At 50.1% G+C, this 22,258-nt stretch overlaps 1 protein-coding gene across 2 annotated transcripts in view; it reads left to right on the top strand.

The window, feature by feature from the left end:
- Mylk (myosin light chain kinase) overlaps nucleotides 1-22,258 on the top strand; it is a 256,640-nt gene that overhangs the window by 159,238 nt on the left and 75,144 nt on the right. Inside the window, exons 12-17 of one of the 2 annotated variants that reach the window (XM_075965312.1) lie at nucleotides 2,936-3,073; nucleotides 4,795-4,992; nucleotides 5,657-5,906; nucleotides 10,746-10,817; nucleotides 11,257-12,380; nucleotides 19,140-19,256. In XM_075965312.1, the coding sequence (XP_075821427.1) occupies nucleotides 2,936-3,073; nucleotides 4,795-4,992; nucleotides 5,657-5,906; nucleotides 10,746-10,817; nucleotides 11,257-12,380; nucleotides 19,140-19,256 (1,899 nt within the window). Of the gene's footprint in view, nucleotides 1-2,935; nucleotides 3,074-4,794; nucleotides 4,993-5,656; nucleotides 5,907-10,745; nucleotides 10,818-11,256; nucleotides 12,381-19,139; nucleotides 19,257-19,654; nucleotides 19,779-22,258 lie in introns of those variants that run through there. The other variant, XM_075965321.1, reaches the window with a different exon arrangement.

The following is a 22,258-nucleotide window of genomic DNA, read 5'->3' as shown; positions in this document are numbered from 1 at the left end:
TTGATCATGTCATTTTTATCACAGCAATAGAAACCTAAGACATGTCTCTTGTCCAGCTACAGGGGACAGACATTCAGGTCTTAGATCCTGGGAGCTTCCAGTCCATCATTTCTCATGCAGGATGGAGGCACAGACAGGTCCTTAGACTCCAGCAGCCAAGATCCACAGGGTACCGTGGCTTTGTTGAAGCTCCCAGGTGAGGAAACAGGCAGTGGGGAGAACTGAGAGAGGGTGGCCTGGAAGAACAGATAACCACCGACTGGAAGGCAAGCAAGCTGGAATCTGGATGTTCCTGCCGCACCCAGAAAGAATTCCAGTCCATCTGTATGGAGCTCCATGGCTTGGGCCGAGAGGCAGAGCAGGAACAGGGAGTCCTCTAGAGAGGGAAAACATTTTGTCCTCGAGCCCTCTCAATCTGTGCAAGACAGGAAATTCCTCAACCCTCCAGAGGCAGCCAGCTTTCCTGACTGCGGCAGCCCAGGCAGGGACATGAGGTAGATTTGTACATTTCCAACACAGGCTCCCTAAGTCCACTTCCACAGCCTCCTGCCAAGACCCCTCGAGCAGCTGCACTCCATCAAAAGGGAAAACCTGAGAGGCGGGCAGGGGATCAAGAACCCTACCTGGTGGCCAGAGGTGGGATGGAGCGTATCTGTCTTCGCTGCTCTTGTGTGTCTGCTCCTTATCCTCCCTGGGACATTGGCTGGGAAGAAGCTTCATTCTGACCTTTATTCAGCCCTCTGGGCCTTATCCTTCCATGGTCCCAGAGGCTGGACTGGGGGAGCTTTGCTTTTGGTGGCCCCAGGTAAAAATTAAGATGGTAGAGAAAACACCCTGGAAACTATCCCAAGTTCTAGAGTTTGAAACGAGGTTTGGAATGTATTTCCCTGTGGTGTTGGAGACCCAAAATACTCCCTTGAAACTTTGATTGTAAGTTAGAGACATTAGTGTGGTTCCAGTTATAAAAAGATGCCCGAAGATGGATACTTTATAACGAGCTTGCCTTAGTTCCTACTTCTAGAGGTCAGAAAGGGAGACACAGATGTTTTCACAGGTCTTCATGAATGTCTCACTCTCTGTCCTATCAGAGCTAAGAAGCAGTAGAAATGGGGCCGTGTACAAGTGCATGCTGAAGACAGGATCAGTGTAGGCTCCAGGCTCACTTTAGAACATGGTTCTCACCTTAACCAATCCGGTTCCATGAGACCCACTCACTCCTGAGATAACTAATCCGTTGTCTAAAGAGCTTTATCCATCTCTTGAGAAAGGCTTTATCCCTTCATAAGGGTGCTGTCTCCATGACCTATTGCCTTTCAGAGGACCCCTTTCCAATGCTTTTGTTTTGGGAGTGAAGTTTCTTTATGACTCTCAAAGATCATGTAGAACCCTTGCTTATCTCAGGCCCTGAGTTTGATACCCAATACAGCAAACACATAAAAAATAATCATTTGCTGCTGTTCACCCTGAGTTTTAATAAATTCAAACCATAGTACCTGCCCTGCTAATCTTATGCCCTACAGTACCAGAAAACAAACAAACAAACAAGAAACAGCAAAAGGCTACAGAGGAGAACAGACACTGGATCGTGAAGGGCTCGTCCTGCATTGGAAGCAGCCAGCGCTTTACCTCCTAGAGACTGGCTAAAGCCAGCTTGGGCATAGATGGCAAGAATAAGGAAAAGCCCTCCTGTGTATCAGAGAGCTGAGTAGTGGTGGACCAGGCCTGTACCCAGAGACCTGTCCCGGTCTTTGCCCTTAGCTAACGCACTCCTTTTGACCCTCTCCCAGGTTTGCTGAAGTCTTATAAAAGTACACTAAGCTGCGTGTATTTTAGAAGTTGAACCTAATGAGTTCAGAAGACATGTGTATAACCATGGAACATTTACCAAGGACTAAAAAGTGAACATTTCTGTTTCTCTTAAGCATTCCTCAGTGCTCTTTTCTGATCCATCTCCCACCCCTCGCTGAGCGCACCCACTGATATGCTGTCAGGTTCTCTGGTTTGATATCTCTCTCTCTCTCTCTCTCTCTCTCTCTCTCTCTCTCTCTCACACACATACACACACACACACACACGTGTGTGAGAGAGAGATGGAGGGGAGGCTTAAAAATGAATCCTAACCCTTGTACGGGTGAGGCTGCCACTCAATCACTGAGTTGCAGCCCACCAGTAGCGTTGTTTTGTTTAGCCGAGACATGGCCATACCCTAAATTGGCCTCAAGCCCACCTTTCTCTTGCCTCTGCCTCCTGAGTGCAGCGATTAGAGGTGTGTGTCACTACACCTAGCTTTAGTCTATTTTTCAGAAAAGGCAAGAAGTGATCCCAGAAGTAGAGGTTGGTAGTAGAGTAGGTGTTTATATCTGAGATTCCAGATTTGCTTCCCAGCACTGAAAGAAGAGGTAAGAAGGGACTGGGAGGAGAAGGAAGAAGAAGAAAGAGAATTGTTCTGTTTGCTGTGTGCGTTGTACACACAGATCATGTCTGGCAGGATTAAGAAGAATCCAAGCATTGTTTACTGCTGGGGAGACAGTGCCAGGGGGCGAGCGGGGTTGGAAGGGAGACTTCACATAGGCCTTCTGGCATCTTTTGAGTTCTGTGTCACATGAGTGAATCACTTAATTCAAAAGAGCAAAGAGAATTTAAAGGGGAAAATCTTTATGAAGATGCCAAGTGTGAACTTTCTCCCCGAGGTTCTCCTCGGGAAGCCGAGCTTGCTTGCCCAAGACTCCATGGAACTTCACTGTTTAGTCTCTGCTGTCAAGCAAGAGCATCGTCACGTCAAGTAGTGACATGGGGCCTGCCTTGTCCCCTGTGCTCTCCAGAGCCTCCCGACAGGCATGAGACCCGAGCTTCAGCACAACTCTGTCGTCTAGTGTGTTTGTTGAGTGTGTGAAAGAATAGAATGTTTCTCTCCCATTTTATTCCCACAACACAGAAAAGAAGAGTAAAGGAGAGAGGGAGCACCTTCCGCCCCCGGCTCCCAGCAAGCCCGTTGCACCCATCTTCCTGCAAGGCCTCTCTGATCTCAAAGTCATGGATGGAAGCCAGGTCACCATGACAGTCCAGGTGTCAGGTCTGTCCATACCGCTCTCTCCTCGGGGTGTGTGAGAGGGTGACCATGTGGCAATGGGTATTGTTCCTAGGTGCCCAGAAAATCATTGTGGAACCATCAGCAAGGGGTTCAAAGGAATGGAGCCTCTTGGCTTCTCCTGCTGTGTGGGTATCATTTATAGATTGAGGGCTATATGGTCCAGAGGAAGAAGATGGCAAAGATTAATGTGCCTAGTCCCAATGGAAAGTTTGGGGTTTTGGTTTTTTGTTTTATATAATTCCAACTCTTTTTTAATTGGTACATGTTCATTGTAAGAAAATAACGAGTTTTATATTTATTCAAAAGAATCATATAGTTTAACTGTATTTACTAGTTACCTTTCCTTTCCTCCCACCAGCCCCCTTCTATTTCCCAAATAGTCCCCCTTCTACTTTCAAGTCATATGAGGAAAAAAAACAGGGGTGCCTAGTCTTTCTGATCTTAATCGATATAGTGGTTGGTATCTTAGCCAGAGCAATAAGTCAAGGGAAAGAAATGAAAAGGTTGCAAATAGGAAAAGAGGAAGTCAAACTATCCAATTTGTAGAAAATATAAGCCTGTACTTAAAAAAAAACCCTAAAGACTTTCTAGAAAGTTTTTAGATGGTGCAGAATGAGCTCGTGTGAGGTCTCGAGTCTCCGCAGCCATCTGAGTTGCTCCAGTCAGATTCTGAGGTAGAAAGCTGATAATCAGAGATCCTTCTAAAACAGGCAAAGAAATATGGCTTGCACAGAGACAAAGCTCTCGTGCCCCTTGCTGGGGTTAGCAGGAGAGGCTCACAAAGTCCCAGCTCCACACTCAAGACAGAGTAGACCTAGTACCTTTGGATGCATCTGTGGTTCGTGGTTTCTATCAGTGCCTCTGAAAACTAGGAGGGCCCATCTCTGGCTTCCTAGTTCCTCTAGACCTGCAAAAGCAATAAATATGAACCATCACAGGACCTGAGGACTTGTCCTTGAGGAGGTGATGATCCCTAGAGGCTCCTAGAGGCTCCTAGAGGATGAAGGTCTTTCCATGACAGCTTCAAACAGAGGCTAGGTCTCTTTTCCACATTTGCCATGCCAATTGGATCTCACTGACACCCAATTGAAAGAGATAAGAGGCACTTGGCACCTGATCTCCAGACCTGTGCTTGTCCAGTGCAGACAAATGGCCATCTGCTCACTCTAAAGTCTCCCCAGGGGTTTCACTCCTCTGGAAGTAGAGCCTCGTGGTCAGCTTTCATACCTATGAAAACCCTCACATGGCCATTGATCTGTACCCCCAACACATTCCAGAAGCACAGGCTGGCACTCCTACCCATCACCAACCAATCCTCTGCAAGCTGGGGTCCCGAGACCACATTTCTGTGGTGGTCCTGTGTGCTGGCCCCGTGCTTACAGAGTTCTCTCTGGTGATAGTCTGCAAGGGAGCTACTGTGGCATCACCATTGCCTGCCTGTGGAGTCTCCATGGGAGGCAGGGCAGAAACACCTTCAGGGCTAGGTGTTCTCTTTGCGCTACACGCCATCCTGTGAGCAGCTCACAAAGGTTAGATTAACTCGGTTGTTTCTCTTAACGATCCTACAAGGCAGAACATGTGAGGAAACTAAGGCAAAGCCTTTGGTAGCTTGTTTAGCCCAGCATTAGCATGTTCAGTGCACAGTTGCTTCCTGGCTAGGGAAGTCCCTCTCTCACAATCTTCTGTTGCTACTCTCTGCTCAGGGAACCCCCCTCCAGAAGTCATATGGTTTCACAATGAGAATGAGATCCAGGAGTCAGAAGACTTCCACTTTGAACAGAAGGGTGGCCGGCACAGCCTGTGTATCCAGGAGGTGTTCCCAGAGGACACGGGCACATATACCTGTGAGGCCTGGAACAGTGCTGGAGAAGTCCGCACCCAGGCCGTACTCACTGTGCAAGGTGAACCTGAGCTCCTTTGGCATGGGGGTGGGGGTGGGGAGGGTGGCATTCCAGATTCTTCAAAAGCCATTTAGAGGTGAGGGAAACACAGGAGACCACTCTGGTCCCATTGCAGCCAGAGGCAGATTACTGTCTCCATCTCAAACTCTTGCAGAGTGGGGTTTCCTTCCCAGCTTCCTGTGGTCCCAGCTCTCTCTGGGCTGCTGCTAAACTGGATGGATTGCTGAGGTAATTCCGTAAAGTTTGGTGCTGATGGTTTGGGATATGAATTACACATTTGAGTCCTTTCTGTGGAGGCCTCCTTTTAAAGAAGAAACGTGAGATACACACATGCAGTGAGCAGCAGTTCCCAGCAGTCAGACTGGATACACATCTGGAGCACCCGCCTGGGACTCCATACTGTCGCGGTTCGCTGCCCTCACTTTGACTTACATAAATTCACTCCAATAGTATCGTCTGATAACATAACTGAGGCAGATTTTCAAGAAGTATGTGCTGTATCTGCATACCCTGTCCAAGAACCTTCTGGACCACTTAGTCTTTGGTAACACACTTCTGTTACCAAGGTCTCCTGACCCTTTGCCCTCATGGAGGATGGAGTGGATGCCAAGCCCTGTGCTGAAGAGCTTCCGTCCCAATGTTTTTTCCCCTTGCTTACTTCCAGAGCCTCATGACGGCACCCAGCCCTGGTTCATCAGCAAGCCTCGTTCAGTGACAGCCTGCTTGGGCCAGAGTGTCCTCATCTCCTGTGCCATAGCTGGAGACCCCTTCCCAACTGTGCACTGGCTCCGAGATGGCAAAGCCCTCTCCAAGGATAACGGCCACTTCGAGCTGTTACAGAATGAGGACGTGTTCACCTTAGTCCTAAAGAACGTACAGCCCTGGCATGCCGGCCAGTATGAGATCATGCTCAAGTGAGTCTTCCTCACCCCCTCCTCAGACTCCTGGGCTAGGACTGGGAAGCCAGAGGAAACCGCAGCTGGCACGGGCCCAGTGTGGTTACCATGCTCTTGGTTCTTGCAGTTGAATAGGACAGGTCCTTGAGGAGAGCCCTTCCCTCTGAGCTCAGTTCCCCGGGAACTTGGTACCCAGGAGCCTCTAGCATTACATATTGACTCGAGATATTATGTGGGGTGTAAAGACTATGAAAGATGCAGAAACGTGAAGCAGGCCTGGTAGCTCACATCTTAATCTCAGCATTTGGGAGGCTGGATCAGGAGGGTCACGGTAGACTTGAGGCCAGCCGAGGCTACACAATTATACCCTCTCTCAAGAGAGAAGGAGCCAGGAAAGATGGTATGGATATGGGAGGGTAGAGGTTTAAGGGGATGTGTTAGTATTAGGTACCTTTTGCTGTGTAGCAAATCCCTCCACACTTGCCAATTTAAAACAGCAAATACTTGTTCAGTTTCTGTGGACTGATGTGTTAGTTTATTTCCTGTTGCTGTAATGAAATGCCCGAAACTTGATAACTTTATAAACAAAGGTCTCTGTAGGTCCCAGGGTGGTAGCAGGAAGGTGATGGCCTTCCTGCTGGCAAAGTCTCATGGCATCATATGGCAAGAGGCAGAGAGCATGCATGCCTTGATCTTTCTCTGCCTTTTCTGTACAGCTACTAGTATTCATAAAGGATTGTTTATCTAGGCTTAGACAGGTAATGGGTGCCTGACTACTTTGTAGCTTCCTTCCTGAACTGTATAAATTCCCCATGCTGAGCCCATGGTGTTCATCAGTATCAGCTCTCTAAGCCACATGCAAAGGCGTTTGCTGTGATGGAAGACTGTGCCTACAATAATTGTGAGCATGTACTTTCTACTTAGATCAGCTAGCTACTGCTACACAGTAGACCACCCCAGATACCTACTGACATCAGCTAGCTACTGCTACATAACAGACCACCCCAGATACCTAGGGCATTAAAGATATACTTTAAAAAAAATAAAACCATTATTTCTTAGAAATCTTTGGGTCTGCTCGGAAGTTATGCCCATATGGGCAGAACTCTGTGGATCTGAACTAAACACAGGACCCTCTTACAATTATCTGTTGTCCTGTTACCATCAGCCATGTGCCTAGAATATGTCAACTGACTTTGCCTTTTGCTTGAACTCATTATTCCCCAGGGGACAAATCTGTTCTCTGTGATAGGAGCCCACACCCTTGCTCAGGAGGCCAGTACCAGGACAGAAACTGACTGGCTATGGCAGTACTTTCTGATGAAGGAACAGTACTTTGAGATGATCCGTGTATTAACCAAGCTAGATATCCTATAAGAAATGAAGTTTTTATGTGTGTGTGTGAGATTTTGTTTGTTTGGTTTGATTTTGTGGGATACAACTTCATATTGCCCAGGTGGCATCAAACTTAATATGGATAACCTTGAATTCCTGATTCTGTTGCCTCCACCACCTGACTTTTTGGGAGATTTTTGAAGCAAAAAGAAAAATTAGGTCTTGGCCAGCTGTTAAATGAGCCGAGAAAGAAGGGGGGGCAGAGGACTCAAAACAAAGGGCTGGAAGAAGTTTGCCAGACCCTTAGAGGGAGGGCAAAAGGCAGACTGTCTGGGACCAGCTGGGGACAGCCATAAAATGTAGCTTATCCCAGCTGGCAGGGACGCAGAAATTATCTAGCCTTCTCATCTAATAATGAGAAACACGGAGGTCTCAGGTCACTGACCTGCTCATGGTCACGAGCTGAGCCTAAGTTCAAGCCCTGGTCTTTTGCTTCAATCAGATGGTCCTCCATTCTTACACTGGGGATGTCTTTCCATGCACTGGGAATTTGGGGACCTGGGAATTCACGCTGGCCTGTTCACCCATGTCTCCCTTGTCTTTTTCCTCGCAAAGTCTGGATTCCTCATTCCTCTGGGAGGCCATTACCATGGTGCTGACTCTGTCCCCAGCAAAAAAAGGAAAGTCAGTGGAAAGTTCTCTCTAGGAGTGCTTGCCAGGCCAACCAGGGGCCTTGTTCCCTCTCACTGTCTTTGTCCTGACAGAAGTCAGACCTAGCCCATGGGGGAGGGCCTTTCAAGGAGGAAGGCTTAGGGGGCCGGGAGAACACCAAGGGAGTCCAATCAGTTTCTACTACTATGGAGTACTGGATGAGACTAAGTTTCAACTTTCCCTACCCTTCACAAGCTCTGACCAAGAGAAGAGCTAGCAACAAGCCAACTCCAAACTCCAGCTGCAATGTTAGAGAACATAGATATTTTCCAGGAAATCCATTCTTCCCCTTTGTATATAAAATCACCCTATGTGCGGGTGGTTTGGGGTGAGACCCAAGGCAGACTTCTAACTAGAGCAAGAGCTTCTTTACGGGACTCGGGAAAGGGGAAGCAAAGGTCTCCGTGTTTTGTGGTAGGTGCAGCAAGCAGCATGGCTGCTGTGTCCTGTGTGGCAAGACCAGGGCAGGGCCTCAGTCTCTGCCCAAGTTTGTAATGGAGTATTATGGGTAATACTAAAGCTGTCTCGAGATGCTGTTCCTGCTGGTTAGGACACTGGTAGATGACCCCAGTGAAGGTCTTATGAGCTCTCTAGGCTCCAGGAAAACCCATGACTTGCCTTAAAGACCCAATAGAGATTTGCATTTTGGCTTTCAAGATAATTATCCCAGTGGCCATGGTGTCTCGGTGCTCTGCCACCTCAGCTGTCTGAATACCTCGGGGTGAGATCTGGGGGTAGGTGGAACCAGAGACCCTGGGACTTGATCTTTGTCTGTGCTCCCCCCCCCAATGGGGACAGATCATGATGATGAAGAAAGCCCTTACTGTGTCCTTCCATGGGGAGATATAGATAAGCCTGGCTCCAACTCATCAGGCAGTCCAGCTCTGATCACAGCCTCCTGGGGTATGGCTAGGGTAAAGTGGGGCCGTCTGGTCAGTATTTGCTCCTAATTTCTATGCCTGGGTTTTGTCTTTCTGACAAGAGGAAACTCCGTGAGGAAAAGTAGAAAAGAGCTACCAAGTAAACACCCATTGGCCAGCATCAGGCACGGGACAGTGTGGAGCAGGGTCTGGCAGAATGGGGGCCTCAGGGATCATGCCCACAGCCTGGCACTAACGAGTTGCTTGGTAAGCAGAGGTGTAGCCTGGACTCTTCAGGCTGCTTGAACTGGTAACTTTGGAGACCCTGGGCTTGAGGAAGGAACAAACCGGGGGTGGGGGGGCTGTAAGGAGAGGAGAGAAGAATGGGGTAGCTGAGGTTACATGAAGGGATCTACAGAGGCACGGCCAGGTATAACATAAAGGCAATGCTGGGGCCAAGGAGGAGGCCCCAACAGGTGAGAGAGGCCCAAAGGGAGCAAGTAGATCTGCCGATCTGCCCTAGTTTCCCAAAGGTCCCTGCCCAAGACCCCAAGAGCAGAACCATCCTGTAGGCCACTAGCATCTTTCCATGAGGATGTAGCAGACAGAATGAGGTGGATGTACCACTGTGGCAGCAGGAGGCATAAGCATGCATTCCCTGATTCAAGGTGTAGATTCCTACCAGATGGATCCATACACTTATGTGTGTATCCACTCGTATGGTTAAGGCACACATGTATACAGACATTGTAAGAAACACACGAGGGTCCCAGAGCAAACTATTTCTGATGAACAATGTAGAACCTGCATACAGGCCACAAGTCTAGTATGTCCTGGCCCCTGGCCCTGCTACTTAATTCTGTGAGTTTAGCACATTATTTAACCTTCACCCCCTCCATTGTCCTAAAAGAGCAGCGCTGCCTCTAGTCTGTTGGAGCCACAGGTGAAGTGAGTCGGGCTATGTAAGGAAGAGGTCCCAGAGCTGGCAACTGCTTTACCTGTCTTGGGATCTCAAAGGGTCCCTCAAACCTAGCAGTGTTGTGAAGGCGTTAGGGGACTGAGTGAGACCTGAGAGTCCCAGAACTGCCTCCCACGATCCCCACAGCCTCCTCTGTTTTCCTACCCTTTCCGAACTTAGCTGGCATGTTGCTGAGAGCAAGACAAAGCATGTGGCCGTCGTGAGGGCCAGACAATCCTGGATAGAAAGTTTAGTCCTCGGAATGGTGGACTTGCTCCTTCCCTAAACAGCACTCAGAAGTGCCAGCAGAGGGCAACCTTGTAGGCCAGAGGACTCTCTGCTTTGAATCTGCCAATCTGCCCTGTTAACCACTCAGCCCCTGCCTAAGAAAAGGGGCCTCATCCAGTGTGCACCCCTCGAGGCTGAAAAGGTCTATGAGCTTAGAGAATCGCAAGCCCTCCCCGCCTGAAGAAGGAAAAGAAAGGCCACCCATGTTGGGAGACACGCTTGTTAGGTTTTTAACACGGAACAACACAGAATGTTGAGGGAGAAGGCTGGGACTGTTTTCAGGGAGAATTCGGCCATTGGAGAATCAGATGGCGGGTATCTGAGCAGGGCCTGTGTGCATAGACCAGCGGCTTCATCGTAGCCCCCGGCAGCCTTTCTTCTTGGACTGAGTGATTAACTGGTAGTTAAGAAAGAATTCCCACTTGTACATGCTGCTGCCGCCTCAGATAGGTTTTTTTTTCCCGTCTCCCTTCTCTTTAATTCAGAACTATAAAAATCAAGGTTGACCACAAGGTGAGAGATCTACCCTAAATCTAAGTCTGGGAAGGATGCCACAGCTAAACCCTAGGCCTCCTTCATCCCTGATGGCCCATGAGCTCGTGACCAGGTCTACACTTGCCTTGCCTTTCTTCCAGCCCTGGGCTGAATAGGTCCTTTGCCCAGGGAGTCTCATAGTCCTTACTGTACTGTCCTTGACTTCGCCAGGAACCGGGTTGGCGAGTGCAGTTGCCAGGTGTCACTGATGCTGCAGAACAGACCCGCCAGAGCCCAACCACGGTGAGTGCCCCCAGGAGCTGCCTGGTCAGGCTCCTGCACTCCCCACCCTCCTCCTGGCCTCGAAGCCTGGGATTGTTTGTGTCCTCCTACTGAGGCTACCAGAGCCAAAGGGAAAGATTGGAAGGGGATGAAGGAGGGAGGGCAGGGGAAGGCGAAGAAGGGGGTGATGTGTGTTTCTTTTTCTTTATTTTATTATTTTTTTTTTGCACACACCCTTATAAGGCTACTGAAGTCATTACGGATATAATAAACCAACTAGGCAAGTGAGCGCCTCTCACCAATGTTCCCTTCTATAAACACAGCCTGGCCGGCCCCCACGTCCCCTTCCCCCTCCTCTCTACCCTCCGCCCTCAGGGATTTGCTCTCCCCTGACGTTTCTGCCTTACCCAGCCCCTTTTCCTCTTGCTACTTTCCCTTTTTCCTTCACTGGTTGCTGCAGGGGGCGGGAGCCTGCTGCCTGTGAGGGCCTCTGTGGTGGAGGAGTTGAAGCTCATGGTGATGGTGACCGTGATGGGACCCTGAGGCCCAGCTGGCCAGCAAGAGGGCAAGGTTGGCCAGAGGAGGAAGACGGAGAAGACGTGAGGGGGCTGTTGAAGAGACGGGTGGAGACCAGGCTACACACAGAAGAGGCCATCCGCCAACAGGAGGTGGGGCAGCTGGATTTCCGTGAACTCCTGGGAAAGAAGGTGAGCACCAAGACCGTATCAGAAGAAGACCTGAAGGAGATCCCAGCCGAGCAGATGGATTTTCGCGCCAACCTTCAACGGCAAGTGAAGCCAAAGACCATGTCCGAGGAAGAAAGGAAGGTACATAGCCCCCAGCAGGTTGACTTCCGCTCTGTCCTAGCCAAGAAGGGGACCCCTAAGACCCCCGTTCCTGAGAAGGTCCCACCCCCAAAAGCTGCCACCCCAGACTTCCGCTCAGTGCTAGGTGGCAAGAAGAAATCACCCTCAGAGAATGGGAGCAACAATGCTGAGGTCTTGAACGTCAAGGCCGGGGAAAGCCCCACGCCTGTAGGCAACACACAGCCGGTTGGGGCCCTGAAACCCATAGGCAATGCCAAGCCTGCTGAGACCCTGAAACCCATAGGCAATGCCAAGCCTGCTGAGACCCTGAAACCCATAGGCAATGCCAAGCCTGCTGAGACCCTGAAGCCTGCAGCCAATGCCAAACCCACTGAGACCCTGAAACCCGTAGCCAATGCACAGCCTGCAGGGTCCCTGAAACCCGTGGGCAATGCACAGTCTACTGAGACCCCGAAGCCCATGGCCAGTACCAAGCCTGCTGAGACCCCGAAAGCAGCTGGGAAAGAAGAGCTCAAGGAGGTTAAGAATGATGTGAACTATAAGAAAAGCCATGCCGGAGCCACAGGCAATGAGAAAAGACCCGAGAGCCAAGGCTCGGCCCCAGTCTTCAAGGAAAAGCTGCAAGACGTCCGTGTAGCCGAGGGCGAGAAGCTGCTGCTCCAGTGCCAGGTGACCTCTGACCCCCCAGCCACTGTCACCTGGACACTGAATGGAAAGACACTCAAGACCACGAAATTCATCGTCCTCTCCCAAGAAGGTAAACAGGGGTGAGGGTAGTGAAGTTGGGGTGCCTGTACCTGCCTGGGTCACTGTCAGAGCATGAAGCTGCAGTCCTCTTGGTGGTCACTTGTAGCCAGAGCCTGAGTTGGAGTAGCCATTCCTTTTCCTCTGTCATTTACGGGATGGACTCCCTGCTGAGGGCCCTTGGATGTATACATGACTCTACTGTGACGAGAATTGGCTTTCTGGTTTGTGCAGTACACGCTGTGCCTTGGTGTCTGTCTGGCAGAACCTTCTCCTGGCACCCCACCCTGGGCCCCTGTGAGCAGACCTATAGCAATGAGTTGTTTAATGTCCCCCCACCCTCATGGAAAGAGCTATGCTTGCAGACTGGGAAACGGGGGGTACCTGAAACTGAGGTCAGCTGGGGGCCCTGTGCCCATTACTGATTGAGAAGAGTTATCTGAGTTTAGGAAACAGTGGGTGGTGGCATGCTGGTATGGAACTGGGGCTTGGCATCAGCGACAGTTCAACCTTGAGAACATTGTGGGTCCGAAGGGACCCGTGGGCAAGACAAACACTAGGCACAGCCCGATGGCCACACTCACGCGGGGCAGAGCTGCTTGCTTCCTAATTTGGATGAGACTTTTGTTTGCTGGTGTTTCACATTCTTGGTTGGGGGTGGTGCAAGTCCTGTCACCTATGGCCTTTGGGACTCTGGAGTTCTCGGATGGGCCAGTTTACACTAGAGAAAACAGGAGTGAGAGCTTTATCCCCACGCTCTCAGCATGCTTTGTTCTTCTACTACATTTATTTATGTATCTGTTTGTGTGTGTGGTGTGTGTGTGTGTCGGGGGGGGGGCTTTGGTGGATTATGAATGTGACCACACATTACCATGGTACATGTGTGGAGGTCAGAGGAGTTGGCTCTTTCCCTCCACCATGTATGTCCCCTGGAATGAAACTCAGGTAGTTAGGTTGGGTAGCAAGCACCTTTACCTGCTGTTGAGTTACCTTACCAGCCTTCAGTGTGCTTTAAGGCACCGTATCCATCCCAAGTCCTGCCAGAAACTCCTAGGTTAGACAACATCCCACAGTCCCCTGAGGTGAGTAGTGGAGGGATGGAGTCCTGCTTGAGCTAGAGCTGACCCTAGTGAGTCATGAAGAAGTTCCCAGGATGCAGCATGTACCTTGAGGTGCAGAGGACAGTCCCTGCAGAGGCTGAGTAGACAGGCCTCTCCCCTCTCCTCCCACTCTCCCCTCATCCCACAGCTGTCTACCTCCAGACACCTGGAGGGAGGTGTTTACAGATAGGTAAACACAGAGGTGTCATTGTCCCTTATTCTACAGTTCCGCCAGCTAACCCAGAGGGGCCAAAATATACAGAGTCTAAATGTTGAAGGACCACAAAGCAAGCTGGAATTTCTTTCGGCAGACAGAGATGATGTTATCTTCCGCTAGTGTATTGGCACAATAACTTTTTCACATGGATGTCCCCAGATTGGCAGGATTCTCCAAAGGTATCTGTCCCCATGTCTGCTAGTTCTGGGTCTATGATATTCACACACAGTAGGTCTCAGGGCCTCTGTGGTGGGGTGAGAAGTACGTGACAGTGGGTGCTACCATTTTCCCTGTTGTACCCAAGGTCCTCCCTCACACAAACAAACTGGAAAGCTTGGCCAGGGGTTTCCCAGGTCTCCATGTCCAGTGACCGCTCTGGGCAGGATGGAGGACAGCTATCAGCCTGGGACATGAAGTGATAGATTCCTGCAGTCGTGCCCATGAGTACATCAACCTCGGAGAAACAGGGGTTCAAACAGTGGTGAAGGTGGCAGTTCCTAAAGCCAAAGCCACCAATGGCCACTTCCAGTCTGTTCAACAAGCAGTGTAAGGTAGGCCTCAGCCCTGGTTCCAGAAGTGTTCTTAAGCCACCAGGGACTGGCTTCTCTTATGCCTGGGTTGCTTAGAGTAGGCTGTAGAGCAGAGATGTAAACAGCATCTTCTCCTTGCAGAGAGCTCCAACCCAGACTCTAAACAGTATTCTCAGTACTTCAAAGTAGGAATACCTACTTTCCATGGGTTGAACACCATGTCCCGATGCCGTCTTAGACACCTGACACTTCCTGTTCACTTAATTCTCACCCTCCTAGCTATCTTTCTAACGGAGAAGTTAAGTAAATTGCCCAAGGTTGCATAGCTCTTCAGTAACAGAGCTGGGATTGTAATTCACATTGCTGAGATTTTTGTGACTAGACACAAATACTGGGAGACAGGTAGTACCCTTGGCTTGCCAACCGTCTGGTCTTTTCTCTGTGATGGAGGGAGCAGAACGTGTTGTGAGCCTTTCTTACCACAGTAAAGCGGAGAGTGCTTGTCCTCCAGATGCCAGCCCCACCTCCTAGACCTGGATTCACTAAGTCTTTAAGAGGGATGTGTGTTTTAGGGCTTATCAGCAACCAATCATCTATTTGGTCCAGGAAGGCAGCAAGGTGGCCAGAAGTGGACAAATTTGTTCCTAGTAGATCTGGCACAGAAGACATAGGCTCACTATTATAAAACTGTTGAAGCCAGGCACCACAGAGTGGACCTGAGGGGAGTTATAGCATGCTAAGAAAAGGAATGACTGACGGGAAAGCCCCTGGGCTCCCTCAGAGCTCAGAAAGCAGGCCAGATTTGGGCAATAGGGAAGTAAATGGTCCCTTACATTGGGGCACTAAAGGCTGTCTACTTGCAAATGGGCCTATCTGGACTGGCTGTAGTGACTTGGCCCTGAATTCAGCCCACATCCTGTCAGAGAACATGTCTGAAAGCAACAGAGAGCCACGCAGGGGAGATTTGGGAGAGAGGAATGCTACAAACAGTTGGGTTTTAGGGGCTCTGGCTGGCTCACTGCTGAAGATAGCACAGGGAGGGGATGGTGGTGAGGTCCACACTCTCAGGGTGAGCGGAGCCACAAAGGGATAGAATCCAGTGCAAAAAGTACAGACATCTGCTGTACAATCAGTGGCCTGGCTTGAAGGACGGGGTGATGGCCAGGGCTGGGCACAGAGGAGGGAGGTGGAGCAGACCGAGTGCTCCTGAGCCACAGGGGTGTACCCCTGAAACTCAGTGGGTGACTTGAGGTGGGGGAAAGGGCAATACCCATCTTCCTGTTTATCTCCCCACCTCTACCTCCGGCTGCACTGATGCCTATCTTGTCAATCCCCCCCTCTTTCAAGATTCACTTCCTCCAGGATACTTTCTTAGCCTCCTGTCCCTTTAGTCAAGAGACACTCATGCCCTCCTTATACCCAGTTAATCCGTGGGTTTTAGAAGGCCCACTGCTAGGGATGGCCTGTGTAGGTATGGGGGTTCCTCTGCTGAACCCCAGGGCCTGCAGGACAGGATCACATCCACCCCACTTAATGCGAAGAAAACCCCTAGAAGAGGTGTGATGGCCATTGGTGGGATTTGACCATTAGGCAATTCTCGGAGGATCAAGGAAGTGGAAGTGGTCTTCCTCATCTGTCCCCAGTGCTGTGGGATATCTGTGTTCAAGAGACCATTATCTGGACCTGCCCTCTGGGGACACGCACCTGGGCTTCCCTTTCCAGACCTATCTTGGCTGTAGGGGTGACCCTGGAGTCCAGGCAGGGCTGCGGTAGCAATAAAAGGGCCTTTATTCCCAAGATTTGCTTCCTGACTCCAGGCTGGGCTTCCCCTAGCAAAACACTTCTCCCAGTCTAGTAATGACGCTTTGTTTTTGTTGCTATTATCAAGAGATGATTCATTTTTTTAAATTGCCTTCAGGGTGGACTCTTACAAAGGCTTTTTCGATCTTGTATAAATTCATCCTGCAAATTACATAGCACCTACTACCTACAAAGAATTAATTATACATGGTACCTTTGCTTGTGTGTAGACTACATTTAAAGAACTCAAAATTACCTATTTCTTTCTGTCTAGAAACCGCCTGATCTTTTTAACAATACAGATTAATATATGTTATTGATTGTGTGTTTGTGACCTTGTCTTGCATAGATCCTTCCAGGTCACCTGCTGTGGAAATAGCCTCTTCCATTCAGATAATCTCAACTACTTATTGCAACTACATTCCAGCATGGTTACTTCCCCCAGAGCTAGCCTGGGAGACAGGAGTGTGATCTAGCAATGGCCCTGAGGTGGGCTTTGCTATGTCAGGTGCCTGGGGAAGCCCAGGAAAGGTGCAGCTAGAGCAAGGGCCTTAGAGGTGACACAGAGGACACTGTGCCCCAGAAAGGGACCCTAGGGGAGCGGCAGTGTTGGTCAATGCCTATCGGGAGGGTAGGTCAGGGAGGCTTTTGGAACCACCAGGAGCCTCTAGGACTTCAGGCAACCTCCTGACCGTAATCCTAGCCTCTTCTCACCCCTTCCCAACCCACTCAGGAAAGGGAAGAGCTTGGGGGGGGGGGTCTTTAATCACAGAAGAGCCACTTCCTATCCAGGAGGGGCTGGCTCTTGGGTAGCTCCTGCTGAACCACTCAGTGGATTCCTGCTTCCCATCCCCCCACACTCCTCCTCAATACTCCCTACCAGGCTGACCAGCTGAGGCTTCCAAAAAAAAATTGCTGGGAAACAGTTTTCTTCTGGAGGTCAAGAATGAGACGTCCCACAGGAAATACCAGATTCTTCATCTGGGGTGGCCAGCCTCCAGCCTGCCCAGTCTTCTAAGCCACGATGCATGTGGCCATGGCTAAGCTCTGCTGGGGCCGTGGAGAGCTGGGAAGAAAAGTGGGCTCTTGTTCAAATATGCCACTGCCCTTCTAGCCCTCGCACTACTATCTACTGTGCCTGTCATTTAAGTTTCAGGCCAAAGGCAGCCAGGGGACCAAATCGTGAAAAACAAAAACAAAAAGCGGGTTATGAAGCAGGATATAACTTGGGGATGGGGAAATTGAATTTGTCCTCCCAGACCAGGGAAATTCAGAGGAGGGTGGGTTTCTTCTGAGCCTTGTCTTGCAGGCTCAGATGTTAGGGGTCATCCTCACATCCTCCTACCAAGATGAATGGACTAGCTGCCTTTGCTTCTCTGTCCCTGTGCCTCCCAGTTCTTACTCTCATGCCAGACTTAAATCCATTCTGTTGCAGTTGGGATGATATGGTGGCCCATTGCCTTCTCCGTGGAAAGACAGTGAGGCCCGTTCAAGAGCTGGGAGGAGGGAGGGGACACAGATCAGCTGTGCCGCCCATGAAACAGCAGCGTAGCCTTTCCAACTCTGCAGCCTGGGTATGGCCCATGAAACAGTGTAGCCTTTCCAACTCTGCAGCCTGGGCGTGGTGCTGTGGGACCAACTGATGCTTCCCTTGTTCTCTCGGTTTCCAGCCATCTGCTTTGTATAACCATGTTGATTGGTTATGTCCCCGCTGGGAACAGTGCCCACTGATCTTGTCCCGCATCCTCCCAGTGACAGTGGCCTGGGGGCTGTGGGAATGGATAGCTTACAGACAGCAGGGTGGCACGGCTCTGCTCTGTCCTTCTCTTCACTGGGTGACTTGAGCGGGATGCCATACTATAGGCTTGTTCACAAGGCTCAAGGGAGGACCTAGCAGATGGCTGACTCTTGACTGGTCAGGCTAGCCCCATTCGTAGGTGGCCCACACCTACCCCCAGGAAGATCTAAGAGTCCCGATCGGTCTGAGGATAAGAGAACCGGATGAGGAAGGACCGGATCCCTGAGCTCTTGTATATTCTCAGCCTGCCTTCCCTCTCGGCTTTCGGAGGTGGTTCTTAGGCAAGGGTAGCCTACGTGGACTGTAGGGAAAGAAGCCATCCTCACCCCTCCCGAGGGGGCAGGCAACCTGGCCTTGTAGGAAGAATGCCCCAGGAGTCTCTCTTATGGCCTAGGACCCCTTGGTGGTCTGTCCTTAAGTCATAACACTCTTCCCAAAAAAGCCATTTGCCAAGTCACACACCACAGCCACTACGCTCTCACAGAAGAGCTTCCCAAAGGCCAGTGTCCCTGTTATACACGGGTTCCCACCCTCTCCTACTTACCTGTTCACTCAAACCCCCTTACTTTGGGCTGGTGAGATGTCTCAGTGGAAACATGTGCCTGCCATCAAGCCTGATGACCTGAGTTTAATCCCTGGCACCCATGTGGGGGAAGGAAAAAGCTTCCTGAAAGTTGTCCTCATACCTCCACACATACATCATAGCAAACACACGTTTAGTTTGGTTTGGTTTTTCAAGACAAGATTTCTCTGTGTAACAATCCTGGCTGTCCTGGAACTTACTCTGTAGACCAGGCTGGCCTCAAACTCATGGACATCTGCCTGCCTCTGCCTCCCAGCTGCTGGGATTACAAGCGTGCGCCACCACTGTCCAGCCAAACTCATGGTTTTTGTCTTTTGTTTTCTTAGAAACTTGCTTTACCAAGCAGTATCCCCAGCGTCACTGGAAGGTGACTCCTTCCTAGCCACTGTCCCCAGGAGATTGTACCTGGCTGCTTATGCTCTGTGTTGGGAACAGGCAATGTCCATCTGCCCCTCCCCCTTCTTTCCACTGACAAAGGCTTGTCTCCCTCCTTCTGCGGCTTATGAGAGAGTCCTCCAGTGGGGGAGGGGTCCTGAAGGATTGACTAGGAATTAGGAGTTAGGCTCTTTGGAAGCAGGTTATCAACAGAGAGTTTGAGGATTCAGGGACAGCCAAATTCTCGCCTGGCCTCCGCTCTTGGATTCTGAGAAGGGACCTTTAAGGACACCTCCTGTGCTGCAGCTACCAGGGAAGGTACTGCACCCTTGCCTGGGCATTCACACAGTTCCTGTTCTCTCCCCACAGGCTCACTCTTCTCCATCTCCATCGAGAAGGCACTGCCTGAGGACAGGGGCTTGTACAAGTGCGTAGCCAAGAACAGTGCCGGCCAGGCCGAGTGTTCCTGCCAAGTCACTGTGGATGGTAAGTCATGCTTAGCCACTGCTGCCATGCAGGGCCCATCTCTTGGCCCCTCCTGCATCTGAATGACTCCCCACCCCAAATGGTCTCCAGCCTTACTTTAACATTCATTTGGTGAGACTCCAGCTATCTAGAAAGAAAGAAAGGAAGAAAGAAAGAAAGAAAGAAAGAAAGAAAGAAAGAAAGAAAGAAAGAAAAGAGAAAATGAGTCAAGAAGGGAAGTGACAACCTCACCTTGATTACCTGACTGCCCACATGGCCTCTTCCTGTATCTCTAGCCAGGAAGAAGGGCTGTTCACCTTCTCCTCCCCTCCCTGTCCTGACTTCCACACCCAGAAGCTTCTGGGCAAGGAAGTCGGGCACAAGGGCACCAGCAAGAGAAAGGGCACACCCACAGGAAAATGACTCTTAAGTATTTGACAGACCACAGCAAGCAAGTGTGTACGTACAGTGCTGGTGCCCAGGCCCCCTGAGGAACCTTGACCTGAGGACAGAGCTGAGTGTGCAAGTGTCCTCCAGGAGAAGGTGAGTCAGGCTGAGGTGGGGGAGAAAGGAGAATAGGGCTAATTCTGCCAAAAGAAAACATGACAGCAGAGAGAAGGGAGAAGGGGCAGGAGAGAGAGAGAGAGAGAGAGAGAGAGAGAGAGAGAGAGAGACCCCTGAGGAGTGTGGAGCTCCCCAACTCAGGAAGGAGCAAGGCCCAGCAGGAAGCGTGAGTTTGTGTCTCTTCATCCTGTCCATGAGGAGTGTGGAACTAGAGCCTGGGGGTAGAAGGAGGCTTGTGCCGGTTTAGACTGACATCCTGGCTATCAGCTCTCCTCGCCATCACTGTCAGCATTGGAAATCAAACCCTACCGGGACCCCTGTGAGTCTCTCAACCCAGTGCCGTTTGTTTTTCAATCCAGTGCCTATCCTTCGTTTATTCATACTTTCCTGGAAACATCTAAAAAGGTAGTTTTGGGGAATCAGTTTCTTGCCCCTGAAATGCCTGTTTAATAACCGTCAGTAACTTGTCAAAACTGGTGTCCAAATAAGGCATCTGGAGGAGCAGCTTCCTTGTTCTGGCTCCCGAGTCTGATCGCTCTGGTCCTGAAATCTTTACCTGGTTTATGGCCATCCCGTAAGTCAGAGAGTCTTTGTCCTCATGCTGGATCTCATGACCCCCTTCCTGGTCACAAAGCACAAAGTGGCATACATAATAAATGGAAGAAAAGATGGGGTGTCTTCTGAAGGAAAGCGTCTTTTGAAAACATACAAAGTAAATTAAATAGTTCTAGCAATAATAATAATAAGAAGAAGAAGAAGAAGAAGGAAGAAGAAGAAGAAGAAGAAGAAGAAGAAGAAGAAGAAGAAGAAGAAGAAGAAGAAGAAGAAGAAGAAGAAGAAGAAGAAGAAGAAGAAGAAGCCTCCAAAATGGTCTGACAGGGTACAAGTAGCCTAGCCTAGGAATGACTTTCTAGGAACTACGGACTCTGCCTCTGAGGAAGTAGATCTGATGGATCAGGGTTCATGGTCAACTCAGTTGTCTGCTGTGAGGCTCCTGCCTACTCCTGGTGTGTGTCACCTGCCTGTCTCCACCTGGGTTAGGGACGTACTGCCCTCCGTCCAGGTGGTGCCTTCCTGGAAACTGATTTATTTCTAAGGCCACACTGGGGGCTTAGGGAGATTCCTCCTATCTGTAAATGGCCAATCGGCTAATGAGGTTATCTGCTTTGGAAACCCCTGGTCTCTTGAGCTCCTATTTACAAGGCTCGCTGCAGGCAAGAGAGCAATTTGTCCTCCTTATCCGCACAGTGTCAGCACCTTTTCCAGATTTGTTTGCAGAAGGCAATATCCTTTTCCTTTGCACAACGTGTTGAGGAGGTTTTGTTTGGTTTGGGTTTTTTTTTCTTCTGTTTAGGGGACTCATTCATTCTGAAACTCTGATTGCCTAGGAGGCATCCTGGGGGACTCTTTGTGGTCTCCACTGTCACTTCTCCCCAGTTCCTTCAAAGTCAGAATTTGGCCCCTGGCTACAAATCAGGACCTGGGACTTGGAAGGAGAGCTAGAAGAGAGACAGGAGAGACAGCAGCTGAGACAACAGAAGCGACTCACAGTTAATTGGCCTTGGTCGGGTTTTGCTTGTAGAGAGGAAAAAGGGCAGCCTTCTTCCCCAGCCTTACTCCCCATTTCCCATGCTGTTGTCGTTGGCGATGTGTCCCGTGCCATCTCTTATATGAGCTTCTTGCCACACTTAGCTCTATTTACCCCCTGCCCCCCAGGAGCCACCGCCAGGCAAACCCTGAAGGACAGTGGGCTTTTTAACCAACCTTATGGCAGCTTTTTGCCTCCTTTGGGTTTGGGTTTGTCAAAGCTGAGTGACCTACTGTCTTTTCTTTCTCTCAGCTTTCTAAACTCCCAGGACACGGTCCTCAGAGATCTCAGTAGATCTCTGGCCATCCTTCACTATTGTCAAAAGCCCACATATGTGTGGCAAGAGCATCTTTCTAAAAAGCAGGATCTATGGTTTCAGTCAAATTCTCAAAGAGAGTTGGTGTATGCAGTCTTGGATTATGAGTGCTGGGGAGGCCGAGGCAACAAGATCACAAGTTCAAGACCAGCATAGGAGACTGTCTCAACAAAGAAATAAAGATGAGGCAAAGGAGGAAGGAAGGGAGAAAACATTTGCCCTTAGGAGTAGCTAGCAAGGGTGACCTTTCATCAGTGAGTGCGTCTAATCCATCTACTGTAGCCTCCTGCCTGAACTCTGGGTAGAAACAGTCCTGCATCCTTCCCAAATGACAGCGAGGTCCCTCTCTACTGCGCTGACTTCTGATTGGCTTTTCTGCTGTCACTCAGCAGAGCTGGTCATGCCTCCTGGAAGCCACTACTACTCATTGAGCCTGTGTCCAATACCATTAAGACTACAATGTAAGGATGCATTTCAGGATCTCACAGACAGGAATCCTGTTGGGCTCAGGTGTGTTCTGTCTGTTTCTTTCCTTCCTTCTTTTCTCCATTCCTT

This window comes from Microtus pennsylvanicus, chromosome 1, assembly GCF_037038515.1.
Source record: "Microtus pennsylvanicus isolate mMicPen1 chromosome 1, mMicPen1.hap1, whole genome shotgun sequence".
Classification (NCBI taxonomy): domain Eukaryota; kingdom Metazoa; phylum Chordata; class Mammalia; order Rodentia; family Cricetidae; genus Microtus; species Microtus pennsylvanicus.
This window is presented reverse-complemented; position numbering and strand designations above follow the sequence as displayed.